The sequence below is a fragment of the Diorhabda sublineata genome, chromosome 2, assembly GCF_026230105.1.
Source record: "Diorhabda sublineata isolate icDioSubl1.1 chromosome 2, icDioSubl1.1, whole genome shotgun sequence".
Classification (NCBI taxonomy): Eukaryota; Metazoa; Arthropoda; class Insecta; order Coleoptera; family Chrysomelidae; genus Diorhabda; species Diorhabda sublineata.
Window position 1 is genome coordinate 35,632,445 of NC_079475.1, and position 22,971 is coordinate 35,655,415.

Sequence of the window (22,971 nt, forward strand, 5' to 3'; positions counted from 1 at the left end):
AACCTCCTCGAAGATATATTTCCATATCGCTATACGCTTATGTTTACCTTGATTCTGTTTTATTTTCAATTCCACATACTTGTTTTCCCTTTATTTAGTTCTAGTCCACTTTTACTAGCTTCCTGGTCGATCTTCAAGAATGTATCCTTCAGGCTCTTTACATTTGGGCGTCTTCAGTAATAATTATACCTGTACTCCATGAAGTGATTTATTAAATAGTTCATAATAGTCCGTTACCCTGTCTGGCGTATGTTCATATGGCTATGGGGAAAAACGTATTCGTTTGTCCACTACTTCAGTTTGCGAAGCCGTAATTTTAAATTTTCAAAATTTGGAAACAACAAAAACATTCTTCATTTCTACGCGATAGAAATTTTATTTTGTTATTTTTAATACATGTACTATAATATAAGTGGACAAATTTTACGAAAAAATTGATTAATTTAAAGATCAAGGATTGAAAATTTCCGTATTAATGTTAAAGGGCATGAAATCTCATACAATTATGATGCCTACAAATTATTCGTACAAGCGAAAGTTGGAAGGATATGATATGTCTAAAAATTCGATAGCTTTAAGCGGAATTTATTAAAGAATTCAGTCATATAATTGGAAATCGATATATTTCCAATAAACGACATAATATTTCGTTTCCGAAAAAAACAAAATTATTCATTTTTCGACATTATTTTCCCGGACTATCGAAAATTTTGGGCATAATCGACTAGCAAATATTTCCAAGATCGTACACGTTAAAAGAATCCGAAAACTTCTACATTTGTTTTGTAAAACTGCAAGGACGTAGTTTGAAATTGAACAGCTTCCCATTTGTGAAAATAAATCTGAATCCTGACACAATACACCCGCCTATTCACTTGAATAGCGAGAATAATAAGGGTATCTGAATTTCTTTTGTAAACGGGACATGTGTTACTGTAAGAAAGAAACTATTCCACATAAATATCCAGGTACAAAAGTTAACAATAGTTGCGTGTGAGAAACTTATCTCGAACTATTTCATGTAATATACCGTGTTGCCTTTTAATTTTCGATAATTTTTATGAATTGTAGTTAAAATCTAGAAATTCAACGTGTCGAGTTTCCTATATATTAAACTGTTCCCAATTTAAACCATTCCCAAAATACCTAAATGGCACCGTTTTTTCGAGGTAATCAACTTTAATATATGGATTAATTAATAACTCATGGAATTTGTGTTTCAGAGCGAGATCTATAGATAAATTTCAATATTAAATAGTTCTAGGATGAAGCGGTGGCATTCGATTCAAAATTTTTTATATGCCTCACGGCTGAGCTGTAGATGTTAATCTCTTATTGCAATTTTAATAGTGGCAATATCTCGGTTTTCATTGCAAATACATCAAAAGTGATTAGAGACGATTTGCTAGAAAATTTTAATCTCTACCTTTTTTGTTTGAAACTTTTTTTCGTATCTTTTCTTGTTTGTGAAATTTCAAATGAAATTCAACATTTTTTAATACTAAAATCAACTTAGCAGGTTTGCTTTCTGATGGTGATTTCAATCCTCAATTTAAATTGTTTTAATACTAATGATATTGAGGCCAAAACAAAATATACAGTATCGTTTTAAAAGAACCATAAAGCGAGATTCCACTGTCTGTTAATTGAAAAACTTTTCAGCAAAAAAGTTGCGTACAATTAAAAAGGAAACGCCTATTAGGCCGGGTACCAGCTGATTTCCCGTGTAATTCTGATAATCAAGGTCGATTCTCTTGAAAATTGGTATGAAGGGAGTATTTATAATACTTCTTCAAAAGCTACCTTGTGCCCTGAGAGTGAAAGCCACCTCTTCTTGGAGATGAATTTTTTTATTCACCAAAATAATCTCGTAGGTCTATAGATTGACTAATTCTAAGGAACTTTTACTCAACAAAGTTTTTTTCCTCTAAAGTTGGTACTTTTAGAGAGATTGAACCTGCGTATATTTTTGTACCGTTTTTCAACAATAACAGAAAAAGTTTTCATTTTATTAGCAAAATCATCCAGAACAAAAATATAGCTAATAAAAAAATAAAGAGATTCGTTGTTCAAGGACCTCTGTAAATTCAATAATCACTGAGTTGAAGGGTGGCCAGTTTTGGGAAACCCCGAAATTAAAAACCTTTAACATCAAATAACTTGAAATTGATGAAATTTGTGGAAAAGTTCAAGAGATCTTTTTCAAAGCACATGGACTGATTTATAACGAAAATGGGGTTTCTTCTCTTTTCTTTTTTGAAAAAATGTATTAATTATACCCTCGCCATTACCACCCTAATTGAAATCAATCCTAATCCACTTGCAATTAACTTAATTTAAGTATTATTGATATGCCCCATGTGATGAGACCGATTTTGAATGCTTATTTTAGAAAAAATAATTTAATAAATTGAACGCCGCATTTCCGTAATCAAGAAAAAAAATTAATTTTTCTTAATTAAACCACAAACTATGTTATGAGAAAATATTTCGAATATTAATTGTAGGGTTTCCCTAAGGAGACACATTAGTTCAAAGTTTGCATTCGCGTACCAAATGTGGCTTAGGCAACCCCTTTCAGCTGCTCCCTTTTCGAAACCAGCGGTTGAAAAAAGTTTAAATTGATATGAATATGAAGTACTTGAAATCTCCTAGAATATGCTTTTCCTAAAAAGTTTCTAGCTTGAAAATTGATCGAGTTATTGTCGAAGAACCAAACGCTTTTTTTTAAAAAAATATAAAACGCCCGGTTCGGTACAGGGAAGATTTCTTAGAAGAGTTTGAGTTCAAATTTTCGTGAAACTCGAGATTATGATAAGTGTCTTTTAAAACAAATCTACGAATAATTATTTTAAACTGTTTTTTCCTCCAATGCATGATAAAATCGAAGATTTTAAAAATTTTCACTATAAGTATCTAGTTTTCAATAAAAATCACTCTTCGGCACAGGGTAAATTTTGAATAAGAGTAATATAAGTAGAGCTTATATCCAAATTTTTCGACGTTTATTAACAAAATTCCACAGTTTTAACGTTTTTTAACGCTTTAAAGTAACCAGTTTGTCGTTGCAACTATGAGGGATGATCCCTTTGTTTAAAATCGTTTTCGTATTCTCACTTGAAACAACCAAAAATACGTAAAGTAAAAAATAACAAGCAATTCTGGTCGCTTCAAAAGGCGTCTCATAGTTAATATAATCAAGTTATATTATATATGTTGATTATCAAAGCTCGAACGCTTTCTGAAGTTAGCAAGCGTTTAACTTTGACAGTTCAGGAGAAATGGGAGTCAGATTTTCGCTAGCGCCAAAGAAGCGAATTTGGACTCGCTAAAAACTGTTATGACTTGCCTCCCTCCTTTTTAAGTTCAAATGTCCTGTCCAGAAATCATAACAGCGTCGATTTGATAAGAGTAATTTCAAATTTAGAGATGAGTTGCACTGATGTTTTGTCTTGTTCTAAACAAGCCAAAAAATGCCAGTGGAAAAAGTAATTATTAATAAAGACTGAAGGAAAGGTGAATCCTGGTGTTTTCGCATTTTTCCAGTAGAGGACGCAACTTATTTAAGTTCAAGCTTTCTATTGGTATTGGAAATTTTATAATTCAAGCAACTGTTTTTTTGTTAACAATCCATTTTATTTCCACGATATTACATCCTCGCATTCGCACTTCTACTGAACGGAAGCTTCAGACTTATCAGTTTATACCAATAATCTATACATAATAGGTTCCAATGATAATTGTTATAAGCTTTTACAAAAGCTACCAATTTTAAACCAAATAAGTCACATCAAGTGGTCTTCATAAAAGACGAATACACATACTGCTAATAACCAGTTGAAACTGGTCACAAAAAAACATATTTTTTAAAAACCAATTACGTTTTATTGGATGTTTACCTTCACCCATCATAATATTGTATTGTTTCACGTAGCTTAGGACGTCTCACGCGACTTTTTCAACTTGTAGATTACGTCAAATGACATTCATTTAATTATTGTATTGATGCGATGATATGTTTTTCAATAAGTTATAAACAATAACAGATTCGGTTTAAACAATACACAATGCAGTTTAGTCAATTATTTTGGTATTTCTGGGATTAAAACAATACATTTTTTACAACTATTCACAAAATTTCAATTCTTATTGTGTCATGTTCGAATAAAACAATTTCAAAGAAACCGTCCCAATATTTGCTTCGAATATTTCCTTTGGGTTCGACTCACGTGATTGTCGACAATATTCACATTCATCGAAAAAAAAGGCTACTTTACACACTTGTTACATAAATAACTATTTTAGAAAAGAAATTATACATGCGAAATAAGTAATTTTCAATAAACACCTGCGAGATGGATTTACTGGATACGATGCGTCAAATAAAATGATTGTTGACGTCGAATCAAACATTAAAATCAAAATTGGAACCATGAGTTTTTTTTCCAGTGTCACAGAAATTATTGAAAACCTTTGATAATCCATTTTTATAGATTTCCAATAAGAAAATTTCATTAGGAACATTATTATGTAGTCCAATAAGATTTGTTAAAAAATACTTCAACAATAGGACGCTGCTGAAGACGGTAGAATCCTTTGCTATTTTCTCTTTCGTTGTATTCTTTGCTTCTTTAAATAAAGAATAGAACTACTAGAGTTCTGTTGTACTAGGCAGTATACTATCAGTGGTTTGCAATTGCTCAACCACTGAGGCTACTACTGTTACTTTAAAACAATATCTATGCAATCGCAATTTCTGATATTCCACTGACAGAGCACATTTATATCACACCATAAGGACACTAGAAGTTGTAGTTATCAGTTTATATTCTATAGCAATCATTAATCATTTTTGTTATATTAGATATTAAGAAATTTCCTACGGGTAATTATCAGGATTTATGGCGTATAATAGATAGTTAAAAGTAAATATTGGTGGAATACAAGATAAACAAATAATTCCGATTGCGATATGATAATTTTAACGTGACATTTAGCATGTTTTAAAGCAGTTAACACCTCTATAGGAACCACAAACAACCGTTCTTTGAAAAAAATCTACAGCGATTGTAATCTGAAGATGGTACACTTTAATCGAAACTTTAATTGTTTAGATTAATCAAAACTTGTTTGAATTGTTCACGATATCAAAACCTGCCCTAATGTCGTCATGAGCTAAAAGGCACAACATCCGTTTCCTTGGTAGATATACACGATACGTTGTTTCTCATATATTCAAAGTTAAATCACCATTATTTGTACTTAATAGCAGTAGACAGCAACATCTAACGACAAAATAATTATTGCAAATGACAATTTTTAACTTAAAGTCAAGTCCACTTGTTTCGTTACTAATTATGTAATTAAATTTGTACTACAAAAATAAAGAAAATATTTTCTAATAAATTTTCAATATTTTTTCTGTTTTACACAATTGAAACAGTCCAATACGACTAAAAATCCGGTGCGTAAAAAAAGACATGGCCGTAGTAGAAATACTAGTTAAGTTTTAATAAAAAAAATACTTTATTTTCATTTTAGTAATACAACCCGATTAATTACTACAAATAATTTTAATGAAATTACTATCATCTGTTACACTCACAAATTTATAAATATTCATTCATAAAAATAACTGTGCATTCAACTGAAAAAAAATTACTACTAATGTATTTATTATAAATGTACTCAATATCAGATTAAATTCGGTGCATTTAATATCGCCCACGTGCTTAGTACTAAGAAAATAAATATAAATATCATACAACCACGCATATAGTCCACCTATATACCAACACCCAATCAATGATTCATGCTCGAGTAGGTATTAGGGTGTCTACAAGCGTCAGCTGTGAATATATAGGGTCCCAGACGAAAATAATACAAAAATAAAGAAAAAAATCCCGCCCTCAAGTTATGGGTATAGAAAACCAGAGAAAAAAACTGGTATGGCAACGTCGCTTAAAAGGTACCACCTGCCGATACAAAATCAACAACCTATACAACATCTGGGAATATAGAAGAAAAGAATGCTCTTATTTATATTAGATCTCTAATAGAAAAAAATTAACAATACCCTAAACACTAGAGTTAATTTTTTTTAAATATAGCTGCCTTGACATTCAGATGAATAACGAATAAGTAGTACCCGCCTTACCATTACAAATTAAATTCTACTAGGTCAGTTTCATTCTAGATGTTTCCTTTCATTAAATGATCTGATGTAATGTTTTCATTAAATGCATACAACAAACTAAAAACGCGAGAAAAATATGCCATACAATTTATATTATTTGATCAAAGTATTAGATTAGTAAAATGAAATTTATAATGAAAATAGGTACTTACAACGCTTTTCTTAAAATTAAAATTTTATAATAGCTTATGAGAATACGTACAACTCAATTTGAAGAAAATATAACATAATAGACCAAATTTTGCAAAAACACCAAAGCAGTTTTTTGTCGAGTATGATAAAAGAATATATGTAATATTAATACAGTTAAAATTACGTAATCAGTAAAACTAGTACTTTCAAGTACAACTATTTTCAGTCAAGTTGTATTTCTTAGAACGAATTGGAGGTTATTTTTAATAAGAAAGTCTACCTAGTTCAACTGTTCTAAGAAAAAGCCTAAGGTTATTTTTATTTACCTTACCAAGAAATATTATACACTAGTTAAGGGTCCAGCTTTAAAAAAATATTTTATCTTTTTTATTAATATAACAGCAGTTTCAAAATAAATTTGATATCAAAAACTGAATGTGAAAATCAATTTACGTTCACATTGCTGGAAAAGAAGGCTCACTATTTACAGAGTTAAACATGGAGACACGACATATTATCTTCAAAGTATAACATTTTTATATAATTTGAATGTGAAAGATTCCAAAATAAAATTATATAGATCTAAATGTATTGTGCAACTATTAATACTGATAACACGATATGAGTGACGTATCCGAAAGTAAACATAAACGTCAAAATCATGTGTATGAGAACTAACGCGCGGTAAAAATTATATACTTTTTTTTACCTGGATATATTGGCTAAAATGTCCTTCTTATCAACACATCCTTCGTCGAACACGATTTCCTCCTTCCCGACATAAACAGACATAGTTATCACTAATTATACAGTTTTCGATCACTGACAAATAAATGTAAATTTGTTAATCACAATTTTTCACTGATAGTACGTTGCAGCGCGGGACAACCAACATACGCTACGCCTCACAGCAGTTTTCTGGCAGCGGCGTTTGGCGGGAAACAGCTGAGGCCAGGTTGACGCCAATGTAATATTCATACGCCGAAGCATCAAAAACTTCGACATCCAAAACACAAATATTTCTAAGGCAACAACCAGAAATCGATAATAATGAATCAAACTAAAATATAACCTCTCACACTCTATTAAAATATGTCATAATTAAATATTTATTCGCAGAAACATGCGGGACTTATTTACGTCGCGGAGTGTTAGTTGGTGAGAGTCGCTCGTCGTCTGCCAGCTGGCGGCGTGGCCCCGCCCGTTGAGTTGAGTACAGAGGTACAGACCTAAGCCTACTTGATTCGTCCTTCCCGCCAACTACCGCATGCTCCTAGAATGAATACTTTGCCGCTTGGGTCGCTTCTCGTACACCCTTGTACACCTCTTCTGCCCTCTGATTTTGGAATAAAATTCGATATTGAGATATTTATTCGCTCTACAACGAAGAATTCCGATCCAATAGGCAGGATAGAATTAATATACTACTTCGTTTCTTCGCGCTTATGCAATATTATTGAATTGATATCGAGTTGTTAAAAAAATATTATATAGTATTTACAATCGTAATACACACAATAGATTATTGTATTGTTTACGTGCGTTTTTAAATAGAAAATAAAAAATTCTACAGCACTGTGATTATAAATATCGAATTCATAATTAAAGCATAGTAACCGTATTTTTATACACATGGACGTAGTAATTTTTAATTCCTTAAAGCAATTATAGTTTTCCTTGGTGGCGTTTTAAAACAAAATTTAATTTGTATTTTTATACATTTTCTCAAAATAATGAGAAATAGGCAAGATTACGTAATTAGATAGAGTTTCCGTAATATGATATCCCCTAGAATGGATTTTTGGCAAGTTAATATACAGACAAAATAATGTGGTTCAACCTAATTACAACTACTTACAATATATTTTTCTAATAATTATAATTAATAGTCAAGGCCAAACTCAGGAAATTACTAAAACTTAAATATAACATGGTGCTTTTTCAATTTTATTCATAAGTTTATTAGTTTTCACGGGACGATGAACGTATATTGAATTTTTTCTTCTTTATTGTTAACTTATAGTTTTTAAATGTACCTTATTATTCTACTAATGCTACAATCGATAAAACTCACTTTCGAAAACCAAAAACAAATATTACATTTACAATATGTTTATTTGATTTTGATCTATTTCGATTAATTGTGAGTCACACCAAACTAATTAAAATGTATTTTTAAAAAATTTGGAATCTCGATTTAAATCAAGGATAGCAAATATATATGTTCCACAAACAATACAAAATATTAGAACGATTGATACTATGAAACAAATTAAAATGCAACATGATTTATTGAAAGAATAATATTTGAAGTATAGAGAATAGGTTTGAGAAAAAATGAGAATTTGCTATCATAAAAATACTTATCTTCAATGATATCCACTATTAGACATTTTTTACATCGTATGAAAAAATATTTTACAAATAAAATATTTACACGCCACTGAGTATAGATCCACGCAATACTGTGTCGCACTCTCTTGAGAATTTTATCAAACTCTAGACATAACTTCATGAATCATATAAATTTTCCAATTTCAATTTGAAACACATTAAAATATAGATTGGTATTTTTAAACCTATTCATGGAAAAACAGTAATTTTAAAAGATACGCTTATCGTTCATAACTTCAGTTACAACCACATACTTCAAGAACTATGCAGCAAGTAAAAAATGGAAACATGTGCACTTGGGAGGGGGTTGACTTAAAAGCGGGAAAAACGTAAAAAGAGAAGACTCTTCTTTTTAGGTTTAATTTGTGGTTGGAAGAAACAATTTTTAAAACAACTATAAACATAAATATGTATAAACAAATTACACATTTGAATGTCTCTACGCAAAAGATTCCAAAGTACATATTTCACTTTTATTTCTAATCCTTATTTTTTCGACATAACTTTTTCATTATTCATTGTACTTTTCGATGTTAGTGTAAATGCCGTATATAATAAGTTTATAGAGGAACAAAATATTTTGTGGTTTTACAAATTTTATATTTATATTCATTACATCTCATACTAATTATGAATATAAGTTTTTTATTTGTAAAGCATTAATAGCCTAATGTGGCTGAATAATTGACTAAGTAATGTGCATAATATTCTCTAAATATATACGAATTCTTCTTTTACCCGTATTAACTCTGTATGATTGGGCAACCCCCAAATTATGGAAAATTGTTCTAACATTATCGTAGAAAAAGAAGTTGACATAATTTCTAAATTTAAATCTCTGCTCCAAAAGGTTTGTTCATTACTATTCAGGTGATTTGTAAAATTTACAGGATACATTCAGTGATACCAATCAACATTGACATTTATCCCTGTTATGTTTCTTGAACCGTTGGTGATTTTCAAACCAAACAAATACTTTTAATGTCTGGACGCGCGTTAGTTTATGTATTTTTAATGTGGTGATAGTGTACAGCTCAATTTATAACTGTTTTATTGGATATTAGGGATCTAATACCACAAATAGAAGCAGTTCTGCCAAGTATTATAGGAGATACGTAATATTTCTTTTTGATATTTTTTTCTTGAAGGTTCATTAATACTTTTTAGTAACAATCTAAACTCTGTATGTTCAAGTTAGTGTTAATAGGAATCACAATATTGTAGGAACTATTTTGCTAGATCTATATTTTCACGGTTTGTGTAACGTAGGCCTTTATCTTCTTCTTCTTCTTGGAAACCAGAAACAATAATTAATTTTGTTCTATCATCTACAAAATTCTGTACCCTTTGTCCATGCAAAAAATCTATGCTATAAGAGGATAAAAGCAGGACAACAAATAAAACTACATAAAATGATTATTTTATATTTTTCTTACAAATCATAATATTCATGACAATAATATATCTAAGGATGGAAAAAAAAGTTATTAAATGAACATTTATATTATAAAAGTTTTAAAAAAACTCACTTCACCACAAAATAAAAATCAAATATTAAGTTATAGGCAAAGTTCTGAATTAAATACAAGCAGACAATAACTTACCAGAATTTGATAAATTGAGATTACTATAAATTATGAACCAGTATAAAATAATTCAATATCTGAAATTTTGAGAAACCACCCAGTAATGGGTTGGTAAGCCATGCGGTTAGATGGAGCAGGTGAGGAATTTGCAAATAGGACAGTTGTTCATTCTTCCTCCAACATATAAATTGAGACAAAAGTGAAAACGTGATTATCAAAAATTAAGACAACATAATGACAAATAAATTCAATTTTATTCATCTTTTACTTTTTAAACCTTTTTATTTATAATTCGTGATTATTTATCTTGATTTGAGGTCCCCTTTAATTAAAATTTCATTTAAAAACATATAAAACCTTGACATCAATCCATAAAACATTTTTCTTTACAGAGACTTTCCCAACAAGTATGGAATTATTTCAATAAATATGATATTAGTCATAAAGGATACATTATACAAATATTTTACTAAACTAAAATCTAAAACACCCAAAAGCAAAAGAAGTAATATTATATATCAAGTAATGATTGTGACGCTGTTTATGTAGGGCAGACATCTGAGTATTTAGATAATAGATTAAATGATCATAAATATGATAAAAAAAATAAAAGTGCACAACAAACCATGCAATATGAAAAAAACAAACATTTAAAATTTCTTAAAACAGAATCAAATACTTGAAAAGGAGAATTTTAAGAAATGGTTCACATACATAGGAACGAGGAAGGTATAGACCTAAATAATTCAAGTAGTATTTATAAATAAATTCTCTATTATTTTTTCTTGTTAAAACAGATATATATTTTGATATTCATGATCAACATAAAACGAAATCTCAATTAACAAATGAAAATCAATACAAATCATCACGAAATAATTTCAATTTAGATTCTAGTTAAATGGAATGCTAGCATTAGACAAACTAAGAGATGTAATGGAGAAATAAAGGAAAATAATGAAAGAGATTGAACAATAACAAGAAACGACGTCACAGTATGATAGTACCAAACATCCCAATACCACTTCTAAAAATATAGAAATAAGGAAAAGTAAACAGAAAAAAATATTTGAGCAATAAACAGTTTATTTCAAAGAAAATACTAATATGCAATAATTTCTTAGCTAAACCTATGATAAACATACTTCATAAATGTTCTTAGGTTAGAAAAACTTTTAAACAGGACGATGGTTAGGTTTCTTCCACAATAGATAAAGATAATAGAGACAAGAAAATATGACAATCAAAAAAATGCAATTTATAATCCTGAATAGTAACAATGGAATTGAATTGGGTTCTTAGTCAAATGGAATGTTAGCATCAAGGAAACTTAGAATGTGGAAACAAGAAAAATAAATTAGGAATCTAGAAAAATTTAACAACAAAGAATCAATATTTGTCTTGAGTAATAGAAATGGTAAAAATGGTAAGTACAGGGTATTTCAAAAATAATCATCCAATTTCCTAGTTCATATTTCCTAAACTAAAAAACTAATAAAGGCAATCAACAAACTGGGAATAAAAGCAAAGAAAGTCCGTCTAGAAATAAACCAAATACATGAAAATAGCAAGAAAAGAGTATTAAACCATCTAAAGACACAGAAGTACATATTTGTAACTGTATCCTCGTTCAATTATCTAGGACACATGTCTAAAGAAAGAATAAGAGACAGAATACAAAAAAATATCGAAACAATAAAAGGTTACAAAAGCAAGAACAAAACAAAAATATATAAAACATTAATAAGACCAATGATTGCGTAAGCCGTGGAAACAACAGTCATGAATAACAAGGAAGAAGATCTGAAGATAATCGAGAGAAAAATACTGAGAACTATACTCGTATAATATATTACAGGAAATGGAGAGAGGATTGAAGAAAAATAAAGAAATAGAAGAACTGGGAGGAGAAAATATAAGATATATAAAAGCACTAAGACTAAATTGGGCAGGATAAATCATGAGGCAGAGGCAGATCAAGAAATACCTGGAGAAACCATAATGAAGAATAGACCAGAATCCTAGAAATATTAGACTGGAAAGCAAAATTAAGAAACAAAAAAGAATGGAGAAACCTGACTAACGAAGCCAGGATCATAAAAAAGACAAGGAAAGTTATCCACTCCAATAAAAGGATATGCAGGCACACAAAGCGCTAGCCATAATCCAAGAGATTGAACGGCATAATGATGATGATAAATGATGATTTTCTAAGCTACTGATCATATAGACATGATGTTATTTTTATATTAATGGGTGATTAAAAAAGATTTTTATAGGTGATCAGTATAACCCCCTTTAGATACACTGCATATGTCATATGATACTTAAATCAAATGGAATTGATGGCAGCTCTGAGTTCAACTGATATTGTTGGGTAGGAGCATAAACAGTGATTTGCCTTCACATTACTAAATTGCTTATGCTCTGAGCGGTAGGAGGAACAATACCATATGTGGTACAAAATTCACGAAATGAGAAACTCGCATCTAGCAAACCACCGCCATTTTGATAACAATTGAGCTGGGCGTTGAGAAAAACGCACTACTACTTTCTACCAGGATCCACATAAAACTCTTTCTTACAGTATAATGAATAATTATAGGAGTGGTAAATTACATATTTATCCACTTATTTTAGAAATAAAAAATTTATATAAAATACATTTTCATATCACAAAGTAAAATCATATTTCAAAATATGACTAACAAAAAAGTTCATTGTGAAGAATAAAAAAATACTAGATTAATTGAAAATTAAATTCTTGTAAGAGTATTGATACAATTAAAATAAAATTCAGCCTTTTTCTTCCATTCCAAAGATTTTGAGCAACTAAAGTAACACACAAAAGATCGAGAGATGAATATATGATATTACAAAAGAAAATAACTTAACCTAAATAATATATATATATATATATATTTATATACATTTAAATAAGTAATTTCACAAGTATATCAATATAGATAGGCACTATAAGAATTTTTTGATATTTGCTTTCAGATGACGAACTTGGGAAGGATTCAATTTAATTTTTAGTTGCTGAACCAAATCATAAATTTTCAATGATGGACCCACTTTTCCACCTGTAAATTTCAAAATGTCTTCTTTGCTGAGATCTAGCAGTTTTTTACCATCAATATTCTAAAAAAAAAATAACACACTATTGCATAATTGTTCGTTCATATTGTAATACATATTCTTGATTTTAGGTGTACACTAATGAAAATTTTTTTTCTATGAGAATCAACTAGGTGAGGAATGTTATAATAAAAAATTACATTTTCAGTTGTTAACATTTTGTCTTTTAAAGTTTATATTGAAATATAGGAAGTGATAAAAGTCAATTATTTGTAACCAACACAAATTATTTTTTGTAATCAAATACATCATTACGTGGAGTTAGGTTGTGCATGTCAAGAAATGTTACTGATATGTCAGTCCTCTTTTTTATTTTGTGATCACCTAATGATCGAAAGCCGATAAAATCTCACCTGTTTACTAAAAGAATCGCAGTAATTCGCGCAATCATTAACTCGCAAAAACTGAGCAACATCCAGAACATTCCATTCCTCTGGACAAAGATCACGGTGTTCAGAATTATTACCTGAGGCATCGACTAGACGCGGTATCACTTTTGGGCTACTTGAAGTAGACGACTACAAAAAAAAATATTTTTGTTTAGTTCATACACATTTAAAATTATTTTATCGAAACAAAATAAGTTAAACTTATTTTTCGTGGAATTTGGTATGTTATGATCCTACATGAATATTTGAGGGAGAATCATAGTGGCATTGAAAGCAACGGTTGAGGATATATTATGTAGAATCCTTGATATTTGTCAATAAATAACTGCCATCAAGGTAAAATTGATTCTTCTTCTTCACTGAATTTACAGGGAAAACAACGATACTTTGTGTATCCATATATTTTTCTCTGAATTTATATGTGATTTGGGACCAAATCTCTGCCAGCTTTGCATGTATTCATCGTCTGGGAAATAATTAGTTAATATTCAGCAGTTTTAAATTGTGTAGTTTCTTGTAAAAACATAAAATTCATAGATTTCAAAATTCAATATTGAAATAGACGCTTGATAGAATTAATTGATTGAAATATTGATTCTGGTTACTATTTTCCCTAAATATATAACTAACTTACATTGACGCATGAGGTTACTTTACTATCCATAGCCGGCCCTGCCACTTCCGACGATACTGGTAAACTTTGGTCCGGTCCTGCAGGCTCTTGTCCAGCTTCAGGACCTTGATTATCATCTTGAATCTCTGGTGAAGGTACCAGAGAAACATCCGGAACTATAGTAACTGGATCCGTTTCAGTATGAGTGGATTCTACAGACTTTGTTGATTCAAATTCTATTTGTTCAGAGTGTTCATTGTGCTCTGTAAATTCCAATGTATCCGCAGGCTCTTCAATAAATTCCTTTTTTAGGAATTCTCTAGTTGTTGTAGGAGACAAATGAAAATTTGTCTTCAGATTACTTTCTTTCACTTTCTTTTTTCTATTCTTTTTCTTCACTGATAACAAAAAAATATTTTTAGAGAACATGTTTTCAATTAAATATATGTACAGAAAATCCAATTGTATCACTACATATTATTTACCTTTCGGTGATTTAACTACAGGTGCAATTTGTTTAGCGAACATTGGAGGTCCTTCTAGTTTATGCCCTACACTTTGACACCATCCTACAGGATAAATATCTGGGCTTTCACAGTCTAACCACTGATCATACTCCTCTTCCCATCCATCAAAATGTACTTTCAATAATCGTCCAGCTACCTAAAAATAAAAATAAAAAAAAAAGATCAACTCATATAAATAAAAACTATTCTTATTGAACAAATATTTCTGCTATAGTTCTAGAATTTACAAAAGAAAATCATTATAATGAAAAATCTTAAACAGATGTGACCCAAATGATTGGAATGACCCTATTCAGTACACTTTTGTATATGTGAAATAATTGCTAGTTCTGCCGGGTTCTCTTTACAAATACATATCAACAATGATTCTTCGCAGTAACAAAACTATTAATAAAATAAACATCATAATTTAGTTCCCTTGGAAACTATTAGACATGTGACACAGCAATTCATTCTCATTGCACAGCTGCTATCAAAGCACTAATCCATGTTACTAACACAGTAGTACTGAAGAAAATCCCTAATTATACAAATCATCTAAAAAAATATCTGTAGAATCTTTTAAATATTTTCTACAGGACATTTCAAGTAGATTTTGTCTAAAAACTGATAGAATATCAAGCTCTTGATAAAGATTTTATATCATTTTATCATAAACGAAAAATGTATGAAATAAATAGAAAAAATAATTATACCTTTGCTACTGTTGCTATACATACTAATCGTGGATCCATGAGATCGGCTGCCTCTATTTTCATTCCTTGCTGGAAACCATGTAAAGGTATATTTGTGTTAAATAGAGAAGGATCCGCCGGTCTGTTGTTTGTTTGAATGAGATATGTTCGCCAATTAAAGGTTGTCGCATCATAACCTAAACAGAAATAGTAAAACCAAGGAACAATTTTAATTTATTAATTACAACTTACCTTTAGGAGGGGTCAAAGGAATATCATGTTTTTCACAGAAGCCCACAGGAAATATACACGGAGATTTAGCGTGATAACAAAACCAATCTGCACCAGTAACGTCAGAGTCGTATGTATCGATACGGATCATTATGTAACCATAGTTTAGAACATCCATAACGGTCGCCACGCATATCGAAGATAGGTTTAAAGGATCAGTTGCTTCCAATTTCATTCCTATAGTGAAACCTGATTGAGTATTTTCAAGAAAACCAACTTGGTAAGGATTGAAGAGATCTTCAGTAGCGTCATCATCGTCGAATATACCTTGATTGACACGTTCAAGGTAGTTTACTGGAGCTACCAAGTGATGATTAACCTAAAATTGTTAATTTTTAGAAAAACACGAAAATATATTTCATTAATGAGTGTAAAAATTTTATACCATAACAATCAAGAATCAAGATTTTATTTTGTGAACCAATATTTGTGGCAATTAAATAAAAATTATTTTGAAACCAATATTTTATTATTATGAAATGTTCCACTACCTTTTTCGCCCATCCAACAGGATGTAATAGTGGTGAGTCCTCATGGCACCAAAAACCCGCATCATCTGGGGGCATATCATAATATTTGACATTTAATCTTTTACCAACTATTTTGTGCACAATTGCCAATTTAACTTGAGAAATACGATTTTTATCAACAACTTCGAGATTAAGGCCACATTCGAACCTAAAAAAGACAATTATTCAATACTGATTTAAGACATTCCTGATTTAAATAAAATAAATTTGATACCTATTTCAGTTGCGGAAAAAAATTAGAAAATATACCTGACAATAACTATAAGCTTACCTGGATTTAAGACTTTCAGTTGCTTTATTGCTAAAATTCGAAGGCAAAGTTCTAGCACCAGTCAAACGTTTTCGCAAAAAATCTTTCCAATCGCTATATTTATCTTCGATTGTCTTTGGCGGGATCAAAGGTTTACCCCTAGTAGCACACCATCCAACAGGGTGAACTTGGTTGGAACAAAGAGATACCCAAAAATCTTTAGAATTATTAGAACCAAATCCTAGAACACATAATTTTAATAGTAAAATACAATAAAGCAGTATAATTGGTTTTACCTTCGTATCTCAACTGTGCTTTATATCCTACAATCCTCATAACAGTAGCTACCCAAAATGAATCGGCAAATGCTTCAGATACGTTATCGCAATCCGTATTTTCTACCTCAACTTTCATACCTACCATGATATTGTCCCAAATATCGGCCATGGGAGCATGTTTGAAACAAGTAACTGGCGCAGCTAAACAATTAAAGCTTGAATTAATCCATTTGCCATAGCCAAAATTTTTACTAATTTATAAAATTAATTAGACTTAAAAAACAAACTAGGTTATTTTAATGAAATAGAGCGGGTCTTAATTTTACGACTTTATTTTGACTTTTCTTATGGAAGGAGGTGACCAACTTTACCAAGGAAATAAAACATTTTCACCTTACAGATTTTATCAGTCTATGTATCACGTTCAAAAGCAAAAGAGGGGAAGAGATCTTTAAGAAGCACTGTATAATTATTATAACAGCTTCATAAAGCAATACCACAGAATATTCTAGTCTAAAAGTAAAAATAACCTTAACATGTATGGGATTTTTGTACAAAAAAAATATTCCAGAACCATTAGGTTGGTCAAATAGAAGTAAATACTAAAAATATTCACCTAGATGTAACATGATATGATGAGATAGAATTCAAATGACTGAATCAGCATGTAATCACAATATTCAGTTTTTTATTGTTTATAAATTATGTCTAATACAGTAATTCTGTCCAAATGGAATAGTGAACAGGTTACACATTACTTACCGATAAAATAAGGATCTGAAAATTGTGAATCCCATTCAAATGAATTTGCCAATTCTGCTGGTTTCCTTCTAATGAGAGGAAGCGAATCATCAATTGGCGGTAGTTCTGATAATGGAGAAAGTTGAGGTAATGGTTGATCTATATAAGCATCAGTGAAATCATCCTCCATTTTCATTGTGAAGCGATATTTGGCATAGTGTTGCTTACTATCAGGTGTATTTTGATTTTGTTGAGGTAATGGTTCAGGTATTAAACCACTATATCCTCTCGCACAAGCCATACTACAAAAACGACGCTCACGGGTATAAAAGGCATGTTTGACGCCGATTGCACCACACTTTTCACATACAGCTAAAATAATATGATTTTCCATATCAATCAAAATTAATTTAATAGGGAAATAACAAGAATTGACAAATTGTTTTCTAAAAAAATCTGTTATTAGATCTTTAGTTTCTTTCTTATCATCATTATATCTATAAAAATATATTATGAACAATATTCTAGAAAATATTAATATGAAAGCTGATTTTTATAAACACATAAAATGCACTCTCCAGCAAAATTAACCAATAATTTCGATTTTTGATTCTTAAAAATATGTGAGTGGAGTTAAAATTTTACAATTATTGAATTGATATTTTTTTAATCTCAACCACTTCTGTAGGGCATGGCATACAAATATTTAACAAAAAATATACAAAAAAAGAACAAATATTTAACAAAAAAGATACAAAAAAGAGAAAACATAATACAAAATATCAATGCCTAGCTTCGTAGCGCCTTCTTGAAGGTATCCGATTCACTCATTTTTTATTTATTTTGGTCAACAGCATCCTATTTGTTAACAAGATATAACTCGTGTTAATTGTGAGTTGAATTCAATAAAGTTCATAAATAACTACAGACTCTATTGGATTGAAGTCAGGACTGTTAGCTGGTCAAACTATTGCTTGGATTTTGGTCTCTTCAAGATAATTTTGGATAATTTTGCAATATTCCTTTAAAGCATTGTCTCACATGACGAGAATTGTGGGTCTAATATGTCAACAATATACCTGTGAGTATTAAGACAATCTCTTTCAATGATTACCCACCCTCCATATTAATGTCATCCTATACTATTACTGATCTGCCACCATACACATACCTTTGTTTAATAAGAGATTATACAAACCATTTGTTTGCTCTACTGCACATAGGACATGCCAATTATTGCTAAATAGACAAAATATGAACTTGTGAACATTACATTTGACTACTGGTGGTTTTTAATCCAAATAATCTTTATAAAACTGTAGCTATACTCAATGGTAAGGATCAGATGCAGGTACTCTAGGCATCAAAAACGAAATTTTAAAGTCATCTCCTTATTTCTTGTTGGTTACCAAAAAAATCATGGCAAAGCAAAACAAATCATTGTATTAGCTCTTAGTTGCAAAAACGGTAGTGATTTGCATCATTTATGTACTTGTTGACAATTTTTTAGTACATATACAATTCTAAAGCTTGTATGTTAGCAAATTTCAAGATCTTTCACAGCAGCAAAAAGTTTGATAATGAATGAGGTAATGAAAATAAAATATTTTTGATTGAAATTTTAGACAAATAATAAATTATGCATTAATTTTTGATAATGGATTAAAAAATCAGAAATTCAAAGAAATATTAAATCACTACAAATTAATGAATGACTTTAATTAGAAGTAAGTATTTTCAAACCAACCTAGTAACGTTTGAATTCAATAATTATGATTTATCAAAATATGATTGAAGAAACTTACCTATACCATCCTTTTGAATTGGTATCACTGAGGGATCAGTATTACTTTGATAAGCAATCGGTGTTTTCAAGACTAGACCAGGATGCTTTATGGGCTTTATTTTCCTGGTTGGACAAGGCAGCGTTTGGGTAGATGTTGTAATCATATATACAGGGTGAGAGCTATCTTCATCCATATAACTGGAATCGTTACTATCATTTTTCATATCCAAATAGTGCATCATGTCATAATTTTCCATTGTTTCCTGTGTATATAAAATCAAAACTCATTCAATTAAGATAATAAGGAAGAGATAGAAACTTTTTTTAAATTCAATTGTAGACAATTTTAACCTTTTCACTGCTTCATGGAGGAAGCTGACTGTATGCTGGTCTTTCTCACCTAATCTTACCTCCTAATTGGAGTATATATTAAACAATTATTGTTTCTATTAACATTTCACATTTATTGTAAATAATCTTATTTACTGTAAATTCTATTCAAAAATATTATTAATCAAATTAATTTTACAACCAAAGTGATTTATGACTTTTAGTGGGGGTTAACTTTGTAAAGAAATCCATTAGAATGTTGAAATTCTTGCACCCGACTTTAGGGGTGGTCCACATCATGGGACATTCATCTAGACCTACTAAAGAGGAACTTAGCATACCAGGAAAACCTTACTGGTGCAACTAAAGAAGAGTATCACAGTGGAAAGGTTAATTTAGTTCCTTACAAATACTCAAGAACACTCACCATATGGGAGCTGTGAACGTTATGTATATCATCCATGGATTGATTAGACATACTGTGATGTGATGGAGTATAATATATATTATCATTATCTAATAACATATCACTGTTATCTCCTGACATAAGTCCCCCTATAGGCATATCTCCTCCTTGTTGTCCTGCTCCCATCCACACCATTCCCATTTCAGCAACCCCTGGCATAGTATTATACACTGAAATTCGATAAATGTTCAAAGATGCCATCAAAGAAAAGTAGAAAGGTCAGTAAACTTGAAGGATATTGATGGCATGAAATACTCTATTTTCAGTATATTATTCTTATTATACCTACTTTTTTTCAGAAATCCATAGAACAAACATTATTTTAAAGAATTGAAATAAAATTTATAGAATAATAGAAAAACAAGAAAATTAACTTTCAAGAGAGAATTTTCTCAGTTATTGTCCTCAATCAATACAATTGATTTCTGTATATAAACAGGTAGAACAAATATGGAATAAATTGAAAAGAATATTTCACAATTAATAGTCTTGATTTTGATAGAAAATGAGTTTGAAATACCAGGCCGAAAAGTCAATTTTTACCTGTTCTTTTAGACTGATTTTCTATCAAAAGTATTGAATTGAACACCATAGATCATGAACAGATCTTACAAAATTATACCCTTAACACCATGCTTGTTTTTTTGATACATTTAAACTACAAATACCTTGTTTTTTTCTTATAATAATAAAATAAAATTTATTAGGAATTTTTAGCACACTGATGCAAACTGATTATAGAACTAGAAAATTTTCTACAGTTACATGCATTTGATTCGAAACTACTAAATTCAACAAATTCATTACAATTTTTTCGATAATAAATTTACTGACTGATCTACATTCAATTATATTTATAATATTTACTTGTATAAACTAATGAGGTACATCCAAATGTTGACTACATTCAAGCGGTAGGTAATTATATAGTCACAAAGAATGCATTTCTATCATTCGGTAAATATTTAAAGTAGCGGGAAATACTATCTTATAAGAAAAATCTTCAATACCATTCATATTTGTTTTCTTTAGAACTTATCTTGATTAATATTCCTTATTCATAATTTTGTACTTCTAACTAATGATACACAATCAATCGTCAAACGAAAAGCATAACTTTGACTTCCGATGGTCAGGATTGTACAGGTTTACCAACAGAAAAATTTTGAAGATAACGTTTTCTAAGCAAATTATAATACTTTATTTTACATTTAGATAGAATATATTGATAAAAAATAACCAATTATTAGAGAATGTGTAAACTATATTTTGTGTTATATCGAGAATAATATAAGTACATGAGAAGAAAATAAGTAGTGTTAGAATCACAGAACATACACTTTGCCCTGTGCTAGAATGGTGCAATTTGTTGTCAATTTCAAACTGAATTCTATTTTTCGGTTCTGTGCCTAAAAATTGGAAGCAACATTGCATTGAATATAAATTAATTTAATTATAAATATACTTTAAAACATATCAATGCTTTGCAAAATTTTCTATCTACAACTATATTACACATGTATTGGTTATTCTTGGTATATTCAGTGGATATTTAAATAAAAATAGAAAAATAAATAGATGGCATGTAGTGATTGAGTTGGTAAGACTGGTTATCGTAAAAATTTTTTAGACGATATTAATTGAGGGTAGCTACTAACAAAGATTATATACAAGGCTACTATCTTGATGTTTAATATATAACATGCGGCTCTCTTGCTCTAAATATATAATGAATGTCGAATTTTTAGTAGTTGTTGCATCCTATCAAAATTGAAGTTAGTAATACATTTACAAGTATGCCTTATCAAGCCTATATTCCTAAATATACCCCAGTATTTTGACCAGTGATAATGATGAATTCCATTGTACTGGTAAAAAAGTGTAAAATGAAGACGAGAAGTAATCTTGATAGAATATTTTATTGTCATAAGAAGTAACATTTTACCATCAGAATTGTCAGATAAGTCAAATTATCTTTAAAACAAAACAGGACTTATTTTTATAATAGCCAATAGATGTAAACAAATACCAGTACAATTTCAAATATAGTACTGATATATGACGTCAAGGCGTTGGCCATCATATTTTGTAACAAGTAATCAGCATTGTGTTAATTCATGACAGCATCACAATTTATAGGAAACCAATAGCTGCTTTCCAATTACAAAATTTGAGCACTCTATTAAGCAAATGGGTGCACATTGCTTCAAACCCATGTTCCAAATTATTATTTTTAAGATCTGTGCGTCAAGCACAGTTCCGTTTTCCCCTTTGTATGCCAGATAGATAATTGGGCTTCAAAGTTGTGCTTTAAACACAAACTGTAGGATTGACGTTCTGTCTACATTTATTTCAAATTTATTTATATTTACATTTTTGTTTACTTGGATTAAAATTTTTGTTATATTATTGGATTAAGAGACAAATTGGGAATATGCATTACTTAATGAACAAGACTATAAAAAGGTGTATACAGTAAAAAGTATAGTTTCAAAGAGGTGCTTCCATAGGATTCGTATTTTACAAATATTCAATCAAGGATCTTGTATTTAGGCCGCAAATAAAGATTGACAATTTGTGACATGTTCAAATTTAAAATAAAAAAAATGGAGTTTGTTCCAATAATATATGCAATACTTCTATATGG

General features: G+C 29.9%; 2 protein-coding genes across 4 annotated transcripts in view; both read right to left on the reverse strand.

The window, feature by feature from the left end:
- The window catches only part of LOC130453103 (transcription factor AP-4), a 179,801-nt gene extending 172,295 nt beyond the window's left edge, over window positions 1-7,506 (reverse strand). Inside the window, exon 1 of one of the 2 annotated variants that reach the window (XM_056792700.1) lies at window positions 7,038-7,506. In XM_056792700.1, coding sequence (XP_056648678.1) covers window positions 7,038-7,120 — 83 coding nt within the window. In that variant the 5' untranslated portion in view covers window positions 7,121-7,506. The remainder of the gene's footprint in view (window positions 1-7,037) is intronic. The other variant, XM_056792701.1, reaches the window with a different exon arrangement.
- A 2,630-nt stretch (window positions 7,507-10,136) lies between these two features.
- Window positions 10,137-21,480, reverse strand: LOC130452651 (polycomb protein Sfmbt). Of its 2 annotated transcripts, none has more exons than XM_056792008.1 (13): window positions 21,335-21,480; window positions 20,286-20,494; window positions 19,548-19,791; window positions 17,764-18,114; window positions 17,020-17,202; window positions 16,745-16,964; window positions 16,435-16,621; window positions 15,905-16,262; window positions 15,674-15,849; window positions 14,937-15,114; window positions 14,473-14,849; window positions 13,803-13,967; window positions 10,137-13,452 (listed from the first exon to the last, which is right to left on the reverse strand). In XM_056792008.1, exons 1-13 carry the CDS (start codon window positions 21,339-21,341, stop codon window positions 13,282-13,284), a joined length of 2,826 nt encoding a protein of 941 aa, XP_056647986.1. In that variant the 5' UTR covers window positions 21,342-21,480; the 3' UTR covers window positions 10,137-13,281. The 2 variants fall into 2 exon arrangements, with proteins under 2 accessions (XP_056647986.1, XP_056647987.1); XM_056792009.1 differs by having other exon boundaries at window positions 21,192-21,468.
- Between the last annotated feature and the right edge of the window lie 1,491 nt (window positions 21,481-22,971).

Coding starts and splice junctions, on each gene's coding strand:
- LOC130452651 (XM_056792008.1), bottom strand. Junction 15,850..15,904: donor TCCTTTGACCCCTCCTAAAG/GTAAGTTGTAAT, acceptor ATTTCTGTTTAG/GTTATGATGCGACAACCTTT. Junction 15,115..15,673: donor GTATAGCAACAGTAGCAAAG/GTATAATTATTT, acceptor TTTTATTTTTAG/GTAGCTGGACGATTATTGAA.